General features: G+C 44.7%; 1 protein-coding gene across 6 annotated transcripts in view; it reads right to left on the bottom strand.

Moving 5' to 3' along the window:
• Positions 1-1,096: 1,096 nt before the first annotated feature.
• LOC103553609 (zinc finger protein 548-like) overlaps positions 1,097-18,430 on the bottom strand; it is a 41,743-nt gene continuing 24,409 nt past the window's right edge. For 2 of the 6 annotated variants that reach the window (XM_070633522.1, XM_070633520.1), the window contains exons 2-4: positions 8,020-8,058; positions 6,006-6,132; positions 1,097-4,835 (exon numbers count right to left, since the gene is read on the bottom strand). In XM_070633522.1, the coding sequence (XP_070489623.1) occupies positions 3,469-4,835; positions 6,006-6,132; positions 8,020-8,034 (1,509 nt within the window). In that variant the 5' untranslated portion in view covers positions 8,035-8,058 and the 3' untranslated portion in view covers positions 1,097-3,468. Of the gene's footprint in view, positions 4,836-6,005; positions 6,133-7,849; positions 8,059-10,431; positions 10,632-18,430 lie in introns of those variants that run through there. The other 4 variants (XM_008524225.2, XM_070633523.1, XM_070633524.1 and 1 more) reach the window with 3 other exon arrangements.

Genomic DNA, 18,430 nt, shown 5'->3' with positions numbered 1-18,430 from the left:
TTGAAAATGTCCATTACAAAAGAAAGAATATTTCTAGGATTTAGCACCTTATTTTATAGATTAAAAGGGGATGGATTACAAATCGCATGAAGAAAACTTCTGGTTTCAGAAGTGTAAGTGTGTCTCAAAACTTGTCAAACTGTACTTTAAGTGCCGTTTAAGTCAATTATAGTTGAACAAAGCTTTTTAAAAAGGTAACTATGTTCTGAAATCCCCAAGACTACCCTCAGGTTCATTGAGTCACCAGGAAGACTCACAGAACTTAGGAAAGCTGTTCTTTTATAGCAATGGTGGCAGTTCATTATAGTGAAGGGACACAAATATAGAAATCAAATCAGCAAAGAAAGCACATAGAGACCAGGCGCCAGCTTCCGGTTGTCTCCTCCCAGTGCAGTTACCTAGACAGCGCTTAAGTCTCCCAGCAATGATGTGTGACAACACACGCAAAGTACCGCTAACGAGGGAAATGCAGCCAAGCCTCAGTGTCCAGGTTTTTTGAGTGTCTGTCACGTAAACAAGGAGCACCTCTGTGTCTGACCTTCGTTTTCCCTCTGAAGAAGGTAGAGACTAAGTCACATCATTAAGCATAAACTGTCTGGCATGGGCCAAGGCCCCAGAAGTAAACAAAGACACTTATCAGGCAGAATGTTTCAAGGGCTTAAAGGTTGTCTCCCAGGGGCCAGGCAAATGCTCAACCTTTCTTTGGAGAGGTTAGACATGTGCAGAGGTTAGACATGTCAAGTCTGCTGACTTAATCTTTTACTGCACAGTAATGCTCAAAACTTGTCTCTTCCTAAGTATTTTACTCTTATCTGTCTTCTCCAGTTTATTTATGGCTATCTACCTGCATGATGGAAAGAGAATACAACGGCGCGCTGCTCCACATCTCTTCCCAAATCCACGTTCGGTGACCTCAGGTTCGCAGCTTGAAATTGGCCACAGCTGGAGCATTTACAGGAGGGAAATTGGCAAACACTACAAACAAGGGTTGATTAGTTGTCTTACTAAATCATCTTATTAACTGTCTAGACTAAACTTTAAAGTGTATGTAGCCATTACATTGTAACTAGCACAAATAATTGAGGGAATACTCTTCTGGTATTCAAAAACGTTTATTCCACTCAGCAAAGTCACTGAAGAATGAAGTTTCAACATATTTTTTCCGTTGTCTTCATTATCAATAAAAAGGAAAGTATCAGTCAACACTCATTACAAAAAAAGTCAGCAAATAGTCTGGATATTTTATCAAGGAATATACAGGTGGCAAAAGTAAACATTAAAAACGTTCAACATCATGAATCATTAGGGAAATGCAGTTACAGGAGATACCACTACACATTCTCTAAATAGCTAATATTAAAAAGACCGAGCATACCAAGCACTGGTGAGGCTATGGGGGAACTGAGACTTTCCTCTAGTGTTGGTAGAATGTCAAAGGGTACAACCATTTTAGAAAGTTTGGCCTATTTCTTTAAAAAGCTAAACATTCATCTACCTTTTGACTCGGGCATTACACTCCTAGGTTTTAAAACAAAAAATATGAAGCCACATATTCATATAAGGAATTGTATGTATGTATTCATGGTAAGCCTTTTTGTGAAAGCCAAACTGGAAACGGATCCAAAAACCCCATTTGTCCATTACTAGATGAATGGATAAACAAATAGTGGTATATCCAATCAGAATATTTTTCAAGAATAAAAAAATTCACATTTGCAACTTGGATGATTCTCAAAATAATTATGCACCATAACAGAATGAGCAAAACACATTAAGATTCCAATTATTCTAACTGTATAAGTAAATCAATGGTTTCCTCAGAGTGCAGGGAGAGAGTGGTCACAAGATAAACATGGGAGTGATGGACACATTCACTGACGATTATGATGATAGTTTCATGCGTTTATATATGTTAAGACCTACCAAGCTGTACACTTTAAATATGTTCAGTTTACTGCATGCCAATTTATAAATCAATAAAGTTTGAACAGAAATGATTTCACATAAAAATCTGAAACTCCTCATTTTTGGAGAAGTAGAAATTTGGCAGCCCTAAGTGTTACTCCACACTCTCCCTCCACCTCATGGGAGGGGAGTTCTGCTGCAGTATCAACAAAGACTGGCAAGCAATGAAAGATGTTTCTACTTAAGTTACCCAGGAACTCTGTCTGGGTCATAAAAATCACATACCTGGACTACAGAATTTCCACTCAGTCCTTTTTATTTTTAACTTTGCAGCAATGGCCTTGAGATGAACAATTTGGAGATGCAATGGGAATCCTAAAAGTCTTTTTACATTTATTTGGTCTGGCAGCAATTGTGGCCATAGGATAGAAATAGCCCTGTAGCTCCTGAGAATTTCTGCAAAAAGTTTATCCTCAACAGCCATAAGGAACATTTGTAGCTGCAACTTTGGAACAGGCACATCTCCTCTAGTCTGCTAGTCTCTCTCACTCCCTATTGACTCACCCAGTGTTTCTATACCAAATGCAGTTCCCACCTGATGCCTGGAATCTAAGAATCAGTGACACCACCCTGCCAAATTCTGGACAATATGGCACATGGCTCTTTTGCAGGCCCTAGAGAGCAACTGTTCAACAGTGCTGGGGACATTATGTGACATCCCACATGAAAAAGAGAATCAATTTACACTGCTCAAAAAAGTCCTAGTAGTTCACATTACTGCCCTCTCAGGACCCACAAAAAATTCTGTCATCTGGGTCACATGGATGCCTTAGACAACAATGCAAATTAGGCCAAAACTGGAGTGAAAATCATTCTCTGCCATAATACTATCCCCAGTGGGGCATACAGTTTGGAACACCCACAAAATCTGCTCACCTCCTCATCCTGGTAGAGTCCAATTCTGTTCTCCACCAGTGAATGGAAACTCCAAGAAAGTTGGCTTAAACAAAGCCTTTATTACTGCACAAACCAGAGCAAACTGAGGCAGATAGTCCCCAGACAGGGTGACTTGGAGACCAATAAAATTATGAGCATCACATGAACCCAAACCTTCATAAGCCACCAGCAGAACCCAAATTAGGTCTTCAAAGCTTGTTAGGTCCATGTCCTAGCCAGTTGGAAGAGAATGACGACACCCAAGGGCTCATGTTATTCATGCTTTCCTCCAGGGGATGGGAGAGCGGAGCTCTACCTATCCTGATCACACTGAGGTGACTGACACACAAAGTGTGAATCTGCCACTTGGGAGAGGTAAGATGGCTTCTATCACAGAAACGGCAGCGACATAAATCTGGCAAGGATCCTGGGGAGGTTAGAAAGGGCAACATGGCTCCTTAAAAGCTTCCTACAAACTTGGCAGTCACAGGCCATCTCCACACTATGGCTGTTCAGATGTATCGCATTCAACTTCCAGTTGATGGCTCCCTCATAAAGGCTCTCCAGCATGTTGTATTAAAATAGGGAGACAGCTCATTCCCTGCCATCCCCATCTCATTCTAAGGCCTATTCTCCAGTGTGAACTTTCTGGTGTCGAATGAGGTTAGACCTTCGGCTGAAGACTTTCCCACATTCGCTGCACTCATAAGGTCTATCTGGGTTGTGAAGTTTCTGGTGCTCAATCAGAGCAGACCTTTGACTGAAGACTTTTCCACGTTTGCTGCGCTCATGAGGTCTTTCTCTGGTGTGACTTTTTCGGTGCTGAGTAAGTTGGGTGCTTTGGCTAAAGAATTCTCCACATTCTCTGCACTCATATGGTCTATCTCCAGTGTGAACTCTCCGGTGTTGAGTGAGGCCAAAGCTTTGGCTAAAAAGTTTCCCACATTCAATGCACTTATAAGGCCTTGCTCCAGTGTGAACTCTCTGGTGCTTAATGAGAGTAGAGCTTTGGCTGAAAAGTTTCCCACATTCACTACACTCATATGGCCTCTCGCCAGTGTGAATTCTCTGATGTTTAATGAGACTGGGACTTTGGTTAAAGAATTTCCCACATTCACTGCATTCATAAGGCCTTGTTCCTGTGTGAACCCTCCGGTGTTTAATTAGATTGGAGTTGGAGGTAAAGAATTTTCCACATTCACTGCATTTATAAGGCCGTGACCCAGTGTGAAGTCTCTGATGTTCACTAAGGCTGGAACTTTGGCTAAAGAACTTTCCACATTCACTGCATTCATAAGGCCTTTCTCCAGTGTGAATTCGCTGGTGCCGAACAAGAGTAGGTTTGTTGCTGAAGGCTTTCCCACATTCGCTGCACTCATAAGGCCTTTCTCCAGTATGAACTCTCCGGTGCTGAACAAGTATGTGTTTGTAGCTAAAGGTTTTCCCACATTCACTACACTCATAAGGCCTTTCTCCAGTGTGGATTCTCAGGTGCTGAGCAAGTCTGTATTTGCGGCAGAAGGCTTTCCCACATTCACTGCACTTATAGTGCCTCTGCCCAATGTGAAAGGCCTCTGCACACTCAGTGTCCTTTTGTGGCTTCTCCTGGCTATGAACAACCTGGTGCTGGAGAAGGTTCAAGTTATCAGGGAAGTCCTTCCCAGCCTCCCAGTATATGAGGGGCTTCTTTGACACATGGACGACACAGCTCTTCATACAAGAGGCCCTGACCATGTTCCTCCTGAAGAGTTTCTCTCCACCGAGCCAGTTTCTGTGCCGGTGAAATTTCCCACATGCCCCACACAGTTTCTGCTCAGGGTTTGTTCCCAGGTCCTCAGCTGGATGCAAATCACCGTTCAAGTCCAGGTGACACATCTCCAAGGGAAAGGACCTTTGGGTGGATAGATCTGCCTTTGGAATATTTGTTTGTGACACTTCTATAGAAACACGCTGCTCAGAAGGTACCTCCTCATCCTCCGCTCCATGCCAACAACCTTAAAGCAGAGAAATGCTGCTGAACTTCGTGGAGATTGTGGCAGGAGGAGGCAGCCCCATCACAAATGTATATTTGACATAACGAGGAATAAATCCATGGGACTGTTTTCAGGACAAGGGAGCTGAGGGCAGGTTGAGGAAAGGGCTGCTGTGCAGTACTGGGCCTCTACACAACACAGAACAGGGAGGACTCACCAGGCAAAAGACACAAGGATGGGAGGTAGCGCAGGGAGGAGAGAGACTCTTCTGGGAATGGTTTTCACCAGGGCCTTGACTGCTGGTGACATATGTGTGCTATGTGGAAAGGTATGTCCAGGCCCAGGAAAATCTGTCACTGAGTTGCTGGTGTTCAACGACTATTTTAAGGATACGTATAGACCCTATGACACATTAAGTGTAGGCCAATATTGGAGAACACAGCAGAGGAAGCAGTGGAGAGGACTAATGAGTGGTGGAAAGCAGAGAGGTGAGGGATAATCCTGGGTCACTCCCAAGAGTAGAAATGACAAGCGGGCAAACTGTCAAGAATGGGGAAGAAAGACAGAAATGAGGGATATAGCCAGTGGCCTCAGCACAGGACATGTTCCTGAAGTGACCTGAACCTAGCCGTAATAGCACACCCTCCCCCTGATGCCAACCACCAAGGCCAGGCCCACTCTGAGGCCCTCTTGCTGTGCCTGGAGTCATGCCCACTCTGTCACTGACCCAGGGTTCTCCTCCCAGCTCCAGCAGGACAACAACATGGGACCTAGAAGATGCAAGTCCTAAGGGAAAGATAGGACACGAGTGGTCAGCACCAGCCCAAGGCAATCAACCCCATAATAACCTCAGGAATGAAAAACAATATCACACAAGGAATATCCGAGGAGGGTCTTGCAGAAAGAGCTGGGTGGTGACACAAAGAGTGACCATGTTGGGTCCCTGTAACTCCTGGTACAGTCAGGCCTAGGAAATGGCAGCTAGAAGGGGCAGAACCTGGAGCACAGAGGTGTCTTCCTAGCAGGGAGTGGCCAAGACAAATGGGATCCACTGGACAAACTCCAAGTCTCTTTACCCACAAAAGCTGCAGGACAGCTGGTGCTGGAGCTACTTGTGAAAGGAGGGCACACAACAAAAAGGAGAAAGGCAGAGACCAGCCCAGGACACTGACATAAGGGTCAGGGCCTTACCCAGTGATGCAACAAGTGCGAAGACCTCCAGCATCACATCACGGTACAGACGTCTCTGAGCCTCATCAAGAAGCCTCCATTCCTCCTGGGAAAAGTACACAGCCACATCCTCAAAGGTCACAGAGCCCTGTGAAGGTAGGGACAGTTGTGTCCATAAGCAGCCTCTCTCTCCAGGACTGCATAACTACCCCTAACCCCAACCCACATTTACTCCCTACTCATCATCTTCCCTAGCTCCCCAACTTAGAGGGCAGTAGTACCCAGTATCTCCCCATGCTCCCTTGATCACTGGTTCCAACCATCAGCAACAAGAGGCAGGTAGGCAGATAGATGCCATCTAAGCTCTCAACCTGGTATGCAGGGCCCCATTCCTCTTGCAGGACCATAGCCTATGAGTCCCCAGGATCATGCCTCCCAGACACAACCAAACTTGGGCCTATCCTTCTTAAACTCCTAGTACCAATGTCCTAGGGCAATTAATTCACACTCCTTCCCCACATGCACATCACTCATTGGAACACATCTCCACCACTACCACCACCTGGCCTACAAAACTGGCATTTCTCTGGCCTCCTCACATACCCTTCTGCACACGGCATCCAGAAAGTGCTTGGCACATCCAAAAGGACCCCATTATAGCCTAAACCTCCAATGGCAGCCTCCAGTCCTGCTTGGAAGGCTTATCCACCTGGCCTTGCTCCTGGCTTCAACCTTAGTCACCCAGAACCACATGCAGATCAAAATACTCCTGGTCACAGTCCACTTCTATATCACACATTATATCTCTTCACCTACATCTCAATCTTTGTCCTGTAACATATTCAAAACCCATACTCACTGATACACTCTAGGTAAGCTAATCTGACATTGTGACAGAAACTCCCCAAGTCGCACAAGACCCACCACAAAAACCTGGTGAGCGCATAGAAGGGTGAATAAGCACCAGCCTGACTTCACTACCACCTCACCTCCATTACTGCTTTGCCTCTGCATCCATCTCATGCTCATTCCCCCACAAAAACCTGGCCACCTGCTGGACTTTCCCCTCCCATACCTTCCCACTGATAACCACTACTCTTCCTTGTCCACCACCCTCACTAGTTGCCCAAGCAAGAGACTGTCTACAGCCCCCAGCCTCTCCTCCTTTGTCCCCTAATGGCAATGCCACCAGGACCTGAACATGCCCCTTCCTATTATCAGACCCAGTGTTCCACCCTGGTCCACACACTAGATGCCACACTTTGGATGTCTCCATCCTGAAGCTCTCCCTAGCACTCCAGACCCTCATGTCCAGCAGTCCACTCGTCACCTATACTTGGGAGTCTCTGGAACATCTCAGACTCAACATGGCCAAAACCTAATTCCTAATATTCTCATTAAAAAGCACTCCTACCACTGACTTTCCCATCTCAGCTGATGGCACCTCCATCCTTTCAGATGCTAAGGGAAAAAACCTTGTAGTTACCTGTGACTCCTCCTCCACTTCTCTGTCACTCTCCACATTCAAAAATCTGGTCAGCCCTACTTTAAAAACAAATCTAGAAGCCAAATATTTCTTCCACCTCCACATTTACCACTCTAGTCCAGCCACAACTAATACTCATCTGGATGACTGATGACTGCAGTAGCCTCCTGGATGGTCTCCCTCTCCCCCAGTCTGTTCTGTACTCTGCAGCCAGGAGTAGCCTGTTAACACCCGAGTCGGATGACTTTTCTCCTCTGCTCCAAAAATTCCAGGGCTGCCATCATTCTCAGAACAGAAACTCAACTTCTCAGGCTACCATTCCAAGCCTGACTCCACCATCTCAGTCTCACCAAGCATTTGTACGTACTAATCCCTGTACCTAAGACAATCTTTCACACCTCACTCCAATGGTTGCCAAAAATGGGAATCTCCCCATTTAACCTCTGGCTTGGACCAAGGAACCTGGGCTGAAGGTTTCTCTAGGTTCTCCAGACACCAGAGGAGAGGCGGGAAGAGTGGCAGCAAGAGTTCTAGGACACCTGCACTCACCAGTGCAGGGTCCATAAGTGCTTCTGCTGAAAGCGGAACCTGTGGCAAGAGCAGGGCAACGTTACTTTAATCCCATCAGGTATGCAGACAAAAAAGAAAATCCATGAGTGAAACATTTAATATTTTAGGTGAAGAAAAACGCTGAAAGGAAAAACAAACCATATTAAAAGAAGTTTCAGAGTTATGGAGTTGTACCATAAAGTCATGTGGGTATTTCAAAGAAAGGCTTTCCAGAAGAGGGAAAAACAAGTGCAAAGTCCTGCAAGGTCATGTTTGGTATGTTTGAGTAGCATCTATGAACTTGTGTAGCTGGAGTGCATCAGGCCAGAAGGATAAGGCATGGTGTTGGGGAGGAAATGGTTGTAGAAGGTCATATAACACTATCATAGTCTTAGGCCACATGTATCAAAATTCTCTTCCTGTAGCTTGTTGGTCAGGCATGTGACTCCTTTTCATACTTGCTTTTCAAATTTTACTGTGGTTTTTTAAATAAACTATTGCTTTGTAAAAAATTTTGAATAATTTATGAAAATCTTCAACATTCCAGCTTACTTAATTCATAAGTTAAATCATAAATTTGACCTAAATTCTGACAGATTTGAAATTATTATAACACATTAAATGACAGAATTCAAGAATATGTACTTTCTATACTTATTCATACTTTCTGATGTTCGAATTTTTCCATAAATGTTATTTATACTCTTTTCTGTTTGTTTTGCTACTGTGAATGCTATTTCATACCTTTAATTTTCTATATGTTTTGCTCTCCTGTGGTAGAGAAGTGAACCACCATATACCAACCACACATTCAAAATAAATCTCCAATAAAGGGGTTGTTGCTGGAATCACAGTAAAGATACTTGGCTTCTAGCAGTTTGGGGTAACCAGACTTCATTTCTGTTTCACCTTAAAGAAACAAGCTAGGACCTAACTTCTGTTACAACCTCATTACATAAAAATGGAAATATCTTCTTTAGTTCTAAACATCCTGTTAGGGTTCTGAGGCATTATTACTTTTTATTCTTACAATGCTTATTTTACCAAAATATTTTAATCACCTTCTCTGGCAATACTACCAGAGGAAAGTGATTTAACAGTAAAATAAATGTTACTAGATGAGGATAACCACTTAAAAAAAAAACCTTTGGGGGCCATGCTGCTCATCAAGCCATGCTGTGGTGGTGCTCCATATACTAAGTAGAGGAAGACCGGCACAAATGTTAGCTCAGGGACAATCTTCCTCAAGCAAAAAGAGGAAGATTGGCAACAGATGTTAGCTCAGGGACAATCTTCCTTAGCAAAAAAAGAATGAGGGACAAACAAATAAATTTGTCAAACTGGAGTCAGAAAACCCCTATCATCTGCAAAGATAAAACTCAGACTTTTCAAAATAAAAAGTGCAGGATTAGAGACAACACATTGAAAGTGCTAAAAGACTTAGACTAAAGTAAAAACCTGGGGCTGACCCCATGGTCAAGTAGGTAAGTTCATGCACTCTGCTTCAGCAGCCTGGGGTTCACCAGTTCAGATCATGGGCGTGGACCTGGCACCACTCATCAGGCCATGCTGTGGAGGTGTCCCACACAGAAGAACTAGAAGGACCTACAACTAGATATACAACTACATACTAGGGAGCTTTGGGGAGGGAAAAAAAAAAAAAAACAGAAGTCTGTCAATGGATGTTAGCTCAGGGCCAATCTCCTCACTGAATAAAGAAAAAAAAAAGCAAGTCTTGGTAAATGCTTTAAAAATTTTTTAAAGTTAATGACAAAAAAAAATCAACTCAGAGTACAAAGCTCTTGTGTGTACACAAGAATTCCAGATGGCAAACAACACTTTTTTGAAAATGCAAATTTAATCTTAATGGTAATCAAAAAAATGCAAATTACAACAAAACTGATCAGATTGACAAAACTCAGTAAGGCTAACATCGCCAACTGTAGAATTTAGTAAATATCGTGAACTACTAGTGGGTGCACAGATTGGTAAGATTTTGGAAAACAGTTTGGCATTATAAAGTAAATTTACACCTTTGACTACCTGTGGGGAAAAAATTTCTATCTTTAATATACATGGTCAACAAATGTGTGCTTCTATAAACGAGAAGGCACAGCAGCGACGGCTGCAGCAGCAATGTTTATACATGCGGAAAATACAGGGAAAAACATAAAGGCCTTCATCAGGAGAATAAAGACATTTTATTCCTGTATTCATACAATAGAATACTGCGCAAAAAGTAACTGCATGGACGTGGAAAACATGGGTAAGATCACGATGCACTGTGTAAGTGAAGTAAAACACACCACACTCTGCACCACAAGACTCCGTTCAAGGTTTAAAGAGGCGAAACTACGTGCGTCGAGCATCCCCCACACAGGCGGCGAAAGCACCACGCACAGCGAGGCTCACCTGCGACACCGGCGACGCCGGCGCCGCGGCCCCGCCCGCCCGCCCGCGGGGTCACACGCTCCTCCAGCTCTCAGCCCGGCCGTCGGGGCCGCGCGCTCAGACTCCAGGCTCCGAAGACCAAACGACTAGGGCCAATACAGACAACGTTAAGAGGCGCTCACAGGAGCGAAAGCACGAAACCGTAACCGCCGACGCAGCACAGGAAGCGCGGGCCGGAGGGCGCGGCAGTCACCGGAGCCCGCGCGGCCGCCACCGCCGGCGTCCCTGGGGAGCGCGGCCCGGAGACGCGGGCGAGAGGGCGGGGGCCCAGGCGCCGCCGCTCCCAGCCGGGCCCCGCGACCGGGTCAGCCCGGGGCCGCGCCGCGCCGCGCCGAGCCTGACGCGCCTCCGAGCAGGCAACACGGCGCTCTCCCGGCCCGTGACCCCAGGCAGTCCAGCAACCAGAAGCCTCCGACCGGCGCACAAAAACGAGGTTACAAGACGTCGCCCAAGGACGACACCAGAAGGCCCGCCCAGACGCCCTCCTCTCGCACGGAAACGCCTCTCTCCTGAGCCCTCCGGGGCCCAGGGCTGCCGGCACCCGGCGCAGTGCCTTCCGGGTAATGTAGTTCGCGCAGCGCCGGTGGCGCCGGCAGCCGGGGCGCTCTGAATCTTACGTTACCGTCCCTCCCGCCCGCGCCGCTGTGGGTGTGGGAAGGGCTGTCTGGAGGCTATGAGGACCAGGCGGGGTTTCACTCTTCTTGAAGGGAACGCACCCACATTTCTGGGGACTGCAGTCTGCGGTGATCACGGAAATGCACAGAAACATATTTCAGATGTTCCCCAAAGCTACAAAACGAAATGGGGACACGATAGCATGTTGTTATGCAAACATAAAGTGCATCCCCCCATAGCTGGTGATGAGGACCAAGGCTGTCCCAGGGAGAGAAGCCCAAGGCGTCCTGGCCTATATACCGATCTATCACCCTCCTCCAGGAAGTACATGATGTCCTGACCTGATTTGACCCAATTCATATCCAAGGTTATGCTGTTGGATATGAACCAGGTTCGTTTTTGCCTGTCGCCCAGAAAGGCAAACACTGAAATGATGAGATTTGCAGCAGAGAGTGAGTTTACTCACAGCCACATGAGGAAATGAGAGCATGAGCCTCAAATTCGCTTCCCCGAAAATAGAGACTCAGGGATATTGGGTTGTCCTGTAACTTTGGATAGAAATCATGTCAGATCACATCAGGACGTCCTATGCTTCCCGGAGGATGATATAGATCAGTATGTAGGGTAGGACACCTTGGACTTCTCTCCCTGGGGCAGGGGCAGCCTTGATCCTCATCACTTGTAAAAAGGAAAAAACCTTTAGTTCCCAGCTACTTAATCATCAATAGCTAACTCTGCCAGTTTCAATACAACCACCAATAACCAGACCCCACCTGCACTGATACCATTTCAACGATTTTTTTATATGATCTTTCCTTTGTCTAGTAAGGAAATAACTCACACACCTATGCCTTATAAATTTAGCCCTACCCTCAACACATTGCAGCTCTTCACTGCCCATGGATCCTGTCCTCATGCTATTCTCTGAATAAAAGAGCACTACTGCCAGACCTTGAGAGTCCAAGAAATCTTTCTTTCAACTCCTTGGCTTGCCGAGCCCACATCAGCTGGGATCTAATAAATGTAGTCTTATTACTCATCAAATACATGTAGATTGAAGCTATAGGATAAACTGTATGAGTTTCACTGTGTCAGGTCAGGGTGAAGAGAGCAAAGACTCCAGACAAGGCCATGCTGGGCAAGGCCGAGGAGGGCTGTGGGGCAGTCCTAAGCAGGTGGGCAATGAATGAGCTATGTCTCTGATTTCCTCAGAAAAAATGTAAAGCCAGTGACTGTCTGACTCAGGGACCAACACACTTTTTTTTTTACTCCCTATCCTGGCATGTATTTGATTCTTTTTTAAATGCCAAGACCTATCTGAAAAGAGTGACTTACCACATGCCATTTTCCGCCGGGACAGAAACTCTGTGGTCACAGTCAGAGCATATTTTTGGAAATGGGGTATCTGAACCCTGAGATAAATGATTGGATTACATGATCTCCTTTCCCTGCTGGGAAATGTGAAAATGAATAAAGGGAAACCTCATTTAAAATGGAGTAGGGAACCCCTGAAGGGGGAGCTCTCATGCACTACCACTCTCTGCTGAGATTGCACCAGAAAGCAGCTTACCTTGCATCCCCAAACAGGAAAAAGCTTACTTTAATGAAGATAGGAAGATTTTTCTCCTTGCCCAGCAACAGCCCAGCCAATGAGAAACCACCACACTCAGCCAATGAGACACTGTCACCACCCTGGACCCTCCCTGTCTTCCAATGGATTTTTGTTGGAAACAGCCTCTCCTAACTTCCTCCTTTCCTCTCTAAAAGCAAGCCCCTCTCCTTTGTTCTCCAGACTTGCCTATGGTTCACCATAGTTTGCATGACCTGAATTGCAATTCCTCTACTATTCCTGAATATACTCTTTTTCCTGGTAGAATAACTGGATATTTTGTTTTTACATTTGACAGGAGTAAATATAATTTCACCTGCAGTTGCAGTGATAATGCATGGGGAGTTGAGATAATCTCAGAAAAATATTTGAAATGTTGAAATTACTGAAATCAATGATTATTTAGTTATTCAAGGTTGGTGACCAAAATAGCACTTCACCATGTGAACAAGGTTAGATCTCACTGAAGTTTGAAGGAACGCTGAAGTCTGAGAAGTCAGGGAATGGAGGTGAGCACATGTTTACATGGACACTTGGCTCGCATGAGGTTATGGCTTTCTAAACTGTGCTTATTTATTTAAATCACTTTTTAGTACACTGAGCAATACCAGCTTGAAGGGAGATGTAAAGAGAGTAGATAGCTTTGCCAGAATGCTGAAAACGAACAGGGCATCTGTGGTATCATATTTATTCCCTCCTTACAAATACTCATTAAGTACCTACTGCATTCCAGGTATTATTGTGGCTGCATGGGACATATCAGGATCCAAAGAGTCAAAGACCCCTACCCTCATCAGGTCATCATTCTAGTCAAAGGAGATGGACAGTAAATATTAATGACAACATAGTCAATTAGTAATATTTTTACATATTATGAGTAAAAGTATTTTGTTTTGAATATTTTTACTCATAAACTAAAAGAATACTTTTACTCCTAAAAAAGAGAAAGTGAAGGGTGCTAATAAATGGGGAATTATATTTTTGCAACTAAAAAAATGTCTTCAATAGATTATTAACAGAAGACCTCATTAGTAAGAAGGCATTTGAACAAAATTTGAAGGAGTGAAGGTCTGATCCTTGTGGATATCTTGGGGAATTAGTTCCAGGCAAAGAAAGTCAGAACAAAGACACTAAATTCAGATCATGTTTGTTCCCTTCCAGTAAAGTATGCTTGACCAGGTGAGTGAGGGAGAGAGGAGAAGGAGATGAGCTAGAGGATGTTCTAGGCCAGACACTCAGGCGGGCGGCCATTTTGAAGAGCTCTCATTTTGCTTTAAGTGAGCTGGGGAGCTGTGACAAGGCTTTGAACAGAACGGAACCTGTCTATGTTGTTAATGAATTATTGTGACTGTCGTGCTGAGAACTGTTAGAAGCTGGGAGACCATTTAGAAGACTATTACCAAAATCTAGGTGAGTGGGATGGTGGCTCCGATTGGCGTCAGACTCTTTTTACATTATGTGTATTTTACCACAATAAAAAAATGATTAGCAATAAAAAAGTGCTGTAAGAAATTTTACAACACACAGATACATTGAAGCACTGTTAGGAAAAGTATTCAAACAGAGTAAAACCTAAGGGCCGGCCCCGTGGCTGAGCGGTTAAGTTTGTGTGCTCCGCTTTGACAGCCCAGAGTTTCACTGTTTCAGATCCCGGGGGCAGACATGGCACCACTCATCAGGCCACGCTGAGGCGGTGTCCCACATGCCACAACTAGAAGGACCCACAACTAAAATATACAACTACGTACTGGGGGGACATGGGGAGAAAAAGCAGGAAAAAAAAAGAAAGAAAGAAGATTAGCAACAGTTGTTAGCTCAGGTGCCAATCTTAAAAAAAAAAGAGTAAAATCTAAAAGATGCGTTAGTAGAAGCTTGTGCAGGAGGCAGATGGTTCATAAATTTTTATCGATAACCACCTCACGCATAACTAAACTTTGAGTTCCTTAGCTTACTCCACTTTCCTACTTTCAACTCTTTCGCACAGGGTAGTTGTCAGAACTTAAAAGCACCATTCCTGTTTATAGACAATAAAGTTCTAACACACGACACAGAGCCTCACTTACACTTGGAAAATTTTTGACTATGACAGAATAGCCAAAGGGAGAGCAATAAATTTCCCCAATCCGATATGACATAATTTATAGCTTTCTGTAATTTTTCAGGGGGACACAAACCCTTTCTGATAGGTTCTATCTCCTTTGGAGTTAATCTATTTGCTTCAGTAGAACCCACTAACAAGTTCCTGCCCGTACAGCTATGGTTGGAGGGAAACAGCCCAAGGAGGCTACAGGAATCCATAAAACCTCGGGATTAGTTGCTCTGGCAGTGACAATGGCTACAGGACATACACAAGCCTGTAGGAGTTCTGTACATCTTCAGGCCACACAGTTACTGGGACATTTATGGATGCTCCTTTGGAAGGGGCTCATCCACTCTGCTTTGCCACAGTGTCCCCCACTTCCAGTATTCCAACCAGTTTCAGTACCAAATACGGTTCCCATCCTGGGCCTTATTAAGTCTTACATCCACGGACCTATAACTACATGATTTCTGACTTCAGGACACATGGCTCCCAGGTAGGTCAGGGGAGGGAGATATCCCCCAGCAAGGCCAGGAATATGCGACACTCTTATGAGTAGAAACGACCCAACTCACTCTGGGGCTAAACACTTGTCAAGGCAACTGTTCCATCCTCAAACTGACTGCAGATCTACAAATAATCATTGCTTCGGGGCACAAAATCTGGGAGAGAAGTCCTATAAACTCTCCCAGGAGACCTCATGCAGCAATGCAAATTGAGCCAAATCTGAACCGAGAGCTGTTCTTTATCCTCCTATCTCCTCTAAAACACAAAGAGAAGGCCCAACAAAACCCCTTCACCCTTTTATTCTGGCAGTCTAATTCTGTTCTCACCCGCAGCATACAGTGAATAGAAGCCCAACAGTAAGTGCAGCTTAAACAAGAAGACTTTCATTATCACAAAAGCCAGCGAGGTGAGCCGGGAGTTCCTGCACTGGTTGACCTGGCGGCTGGAAAAATCCACTATAAACATCACGAGACAATAATGCTTCTTAAGAGAAACCTCTGTCAGTTGCCAGCCCAAGCCAGCTGAAGCCCTCTTGTTCAAAGCTGGGTGACGTCCACACCCAAACCAGTCAGGGGGGAGGGAATGAGGCCTTGCCAAAGGGCTCAAATGACTGGTGAATACTCCAGATAAAGTGAGGGGGCACAGCCATCTGCCCTTCCTGACCATTTTATAGACTAAGGTGACACACAGTGTGGCTCCCCTGTGGAGGATAGCTTCTATAATGCCACTGGCAGTGACAGAACTCTGTCAAGGGCCCCACGCAGGTCTGAAAGTGCAAAGCAGTTCACGAAAGCTTCCCACATACCTAGTCTTACTGTGAATCTCCCTAGGGTGGATGTTTGGATAAATGAGGTGTAGTTTCTGGCTGATATCCCCCTCCTAGAAGCTAATCTCCAGAGCTTTGCTTATTTGTCGACAAGGGGACATTGTCCACATTCCTAAGGTCTATCTCCAGTGTGAACTTCCTGGTGCTGAATGAGGACAGGCTAATGGCTGGACTTTCCATCATTCACTGCACTATAGTACCCTTCCCAGTGTGTAGATGTTTTATAAGATTTAAAGGTTCTTTTGATGGTGGTCACAACACAATGCCACTTGAATAGGTGAAAGGCTAGACTCTTTGTAGCTTACACCTAGGAACAGGAGGTCAGGCAGGACCCAACAGGAGGTTGTAGTGAGGGAGAGGGTAATAGCAAGCTGGAGGTGCAGGGGGCAGCTTATGTATGGAAAGCTCAGTTTCCCTAGGGTCCCTGTGGATTGAATAATTCAAATAATTTCTCAGGCACCAGGGCATAGGGGCTGTCTCTAGTTTTCTGGTCCCTGGTCCTGGGGTGGTTAGGACCAGTATGTAGTGGCCCTGAGTGTGAGAGTCCTATAAGGGAGGTGTTTGGGGATGTGGAGTTAATCGGCTACTCCAAAAGGGGAAAGTAACTGGCCTCTTGCCAGGGCTTCAAAACTGAGTTAAGACAGTATTTTTTTTAAAACTACATATCAAAATACTGTGATACTGGCATGACACACACATACTCCAACAGAACAGAATTCAGAGCACAGAAATAAACTCTCACATTTATGGTCAAATGATTTTTGACATGGCTGTAAAGGAGTTCAATAGGGAGAGGACAGTCATTTGAATAAATGACACAGGGAAAACTGGATATCCACATGCAAAAGGAGAAGGTGGACAGCAACTTACACATTATACAAAAATAGACTCAAAATGGGTCGAAGACCTAAACATAAGATCTAAAACTATATAACTCAGAAGAAAACTGGGAGAAATCTTCCTGAAATTGGACTTGGCAATGATTTCCTGGATATAGACCAAACACAAGTAAAAACTGACAAATTGGACTATATCAAGATGAAAAACTTCTGTGCAAAGAAAACAATCAAATGAAAGTGAAAATGCAACATATGGAAAGGGAGAGAATATTTGCAAATCTGATGAGAGTTTATATCCAGAACATATAAGAACTCATACAACTCAAAAATTAAAAAACAAATAACCCAATTAAAAAATGGACTTGAGGGGTCAGCCTGGTGGTGCAGCAATTAAGTTCGCACATTCCACTTTGGCGGCCTGGGGTTTGCCGGTTCAGATCCCGGGTGTGGACATGGCATCGCTCATCAAGCCACACTGTGGCAGGTGTCCCACATATAAAGTAGAGGAAGATGGGCATGGATGTTAGCTCAGGGCCAGTCTTCCTCAGCATAAAGAGGAGGATTGGCAGCAGATGTTAGCTCAGGGCTGATCTTCCTCAAAAAAAAGGAAAAAAAAAAAAGGACTTGAGGGCCAGGCCCAGTGGCCTAGTGGTTAAGTTCACTGTGCTCCACTTTGGTGGCCCAGGTTCGGTTCTCAGTTGCAGACCTACACCAGTCTGTCAGCAGCCCTGCTGTGCAGGTGGCCCACATACTAAAAAATAGAGGAAGACTGGCATGGATGTTAGCTCAGGGTGAATCTTCTTCAGCTAAAAACCCCACAAAGGCTTGAACAGATATTTCTCCAAAATGCATATAAAAATGGACAAAAAAACACATGAAAAGATGCTCAATACCACTAATCACTAGAGAAATGAAAATCAAAACCACAATGAGATACACCCCTAGAATAGCTACTATCAAAAAACCAAAGTGTTAGCAAGGATAAAGAAAAAACGGAAACCTCATGCACAGCTGGTGGAATGTATAATAGTGCCACCATTATGGAAGACAGTGCCTCAAAAAATTAAAAATGGCAGGGCTGGCTCAGAGGCACAGCAGTTAAGTTTGTGTGCTCCACTTCGGCGGTGTTGTGTTCACTGGTTAGCATGCCAGGCGTGAACCTATGCATTGCTTATCAAGCCATGCTGTGGCAGGCATCCCACACATAGAGTAGAGGAAGATGGGAACAGATGTTAGCTCAGGGCCAATCTTCCTCAGCAAAAAGAGGAGGATTGGTGGCAAATGTTAGCTCAGGGCTAATCTTCCTCAAAAGAAAAAAGTTACACATGGCAATACATATGATCCAGCAATTCCACATTTTGGGATATACACAAAAAGAATCGAGAGCAAGCTGTCAAAGAAATACTCGTACACTCATGCCCATAGTAGCACTAAACACAATAGCCAAAAGGTAGAAGCAACCCAAGTGTTCACGGGCAGATGAA

Source organism: Equus przewalskii, chromosome 9 (genome assembly GCF_037783145.1).
Source record: "Equus przewalskii isolate Varuska chromosome 9, EquPr2, whole genome shotgun sequence".
Taxonomy (NCBI): domain Eukaryota; kingdom Metazoa; phylum Chordata; class Mammalia; order Perissodactyla; family Equidae; genus Equus; species Equus przewalskii.
This window is presented reverse-complemented; position numbering and strand designations above follow the sequence as displayed.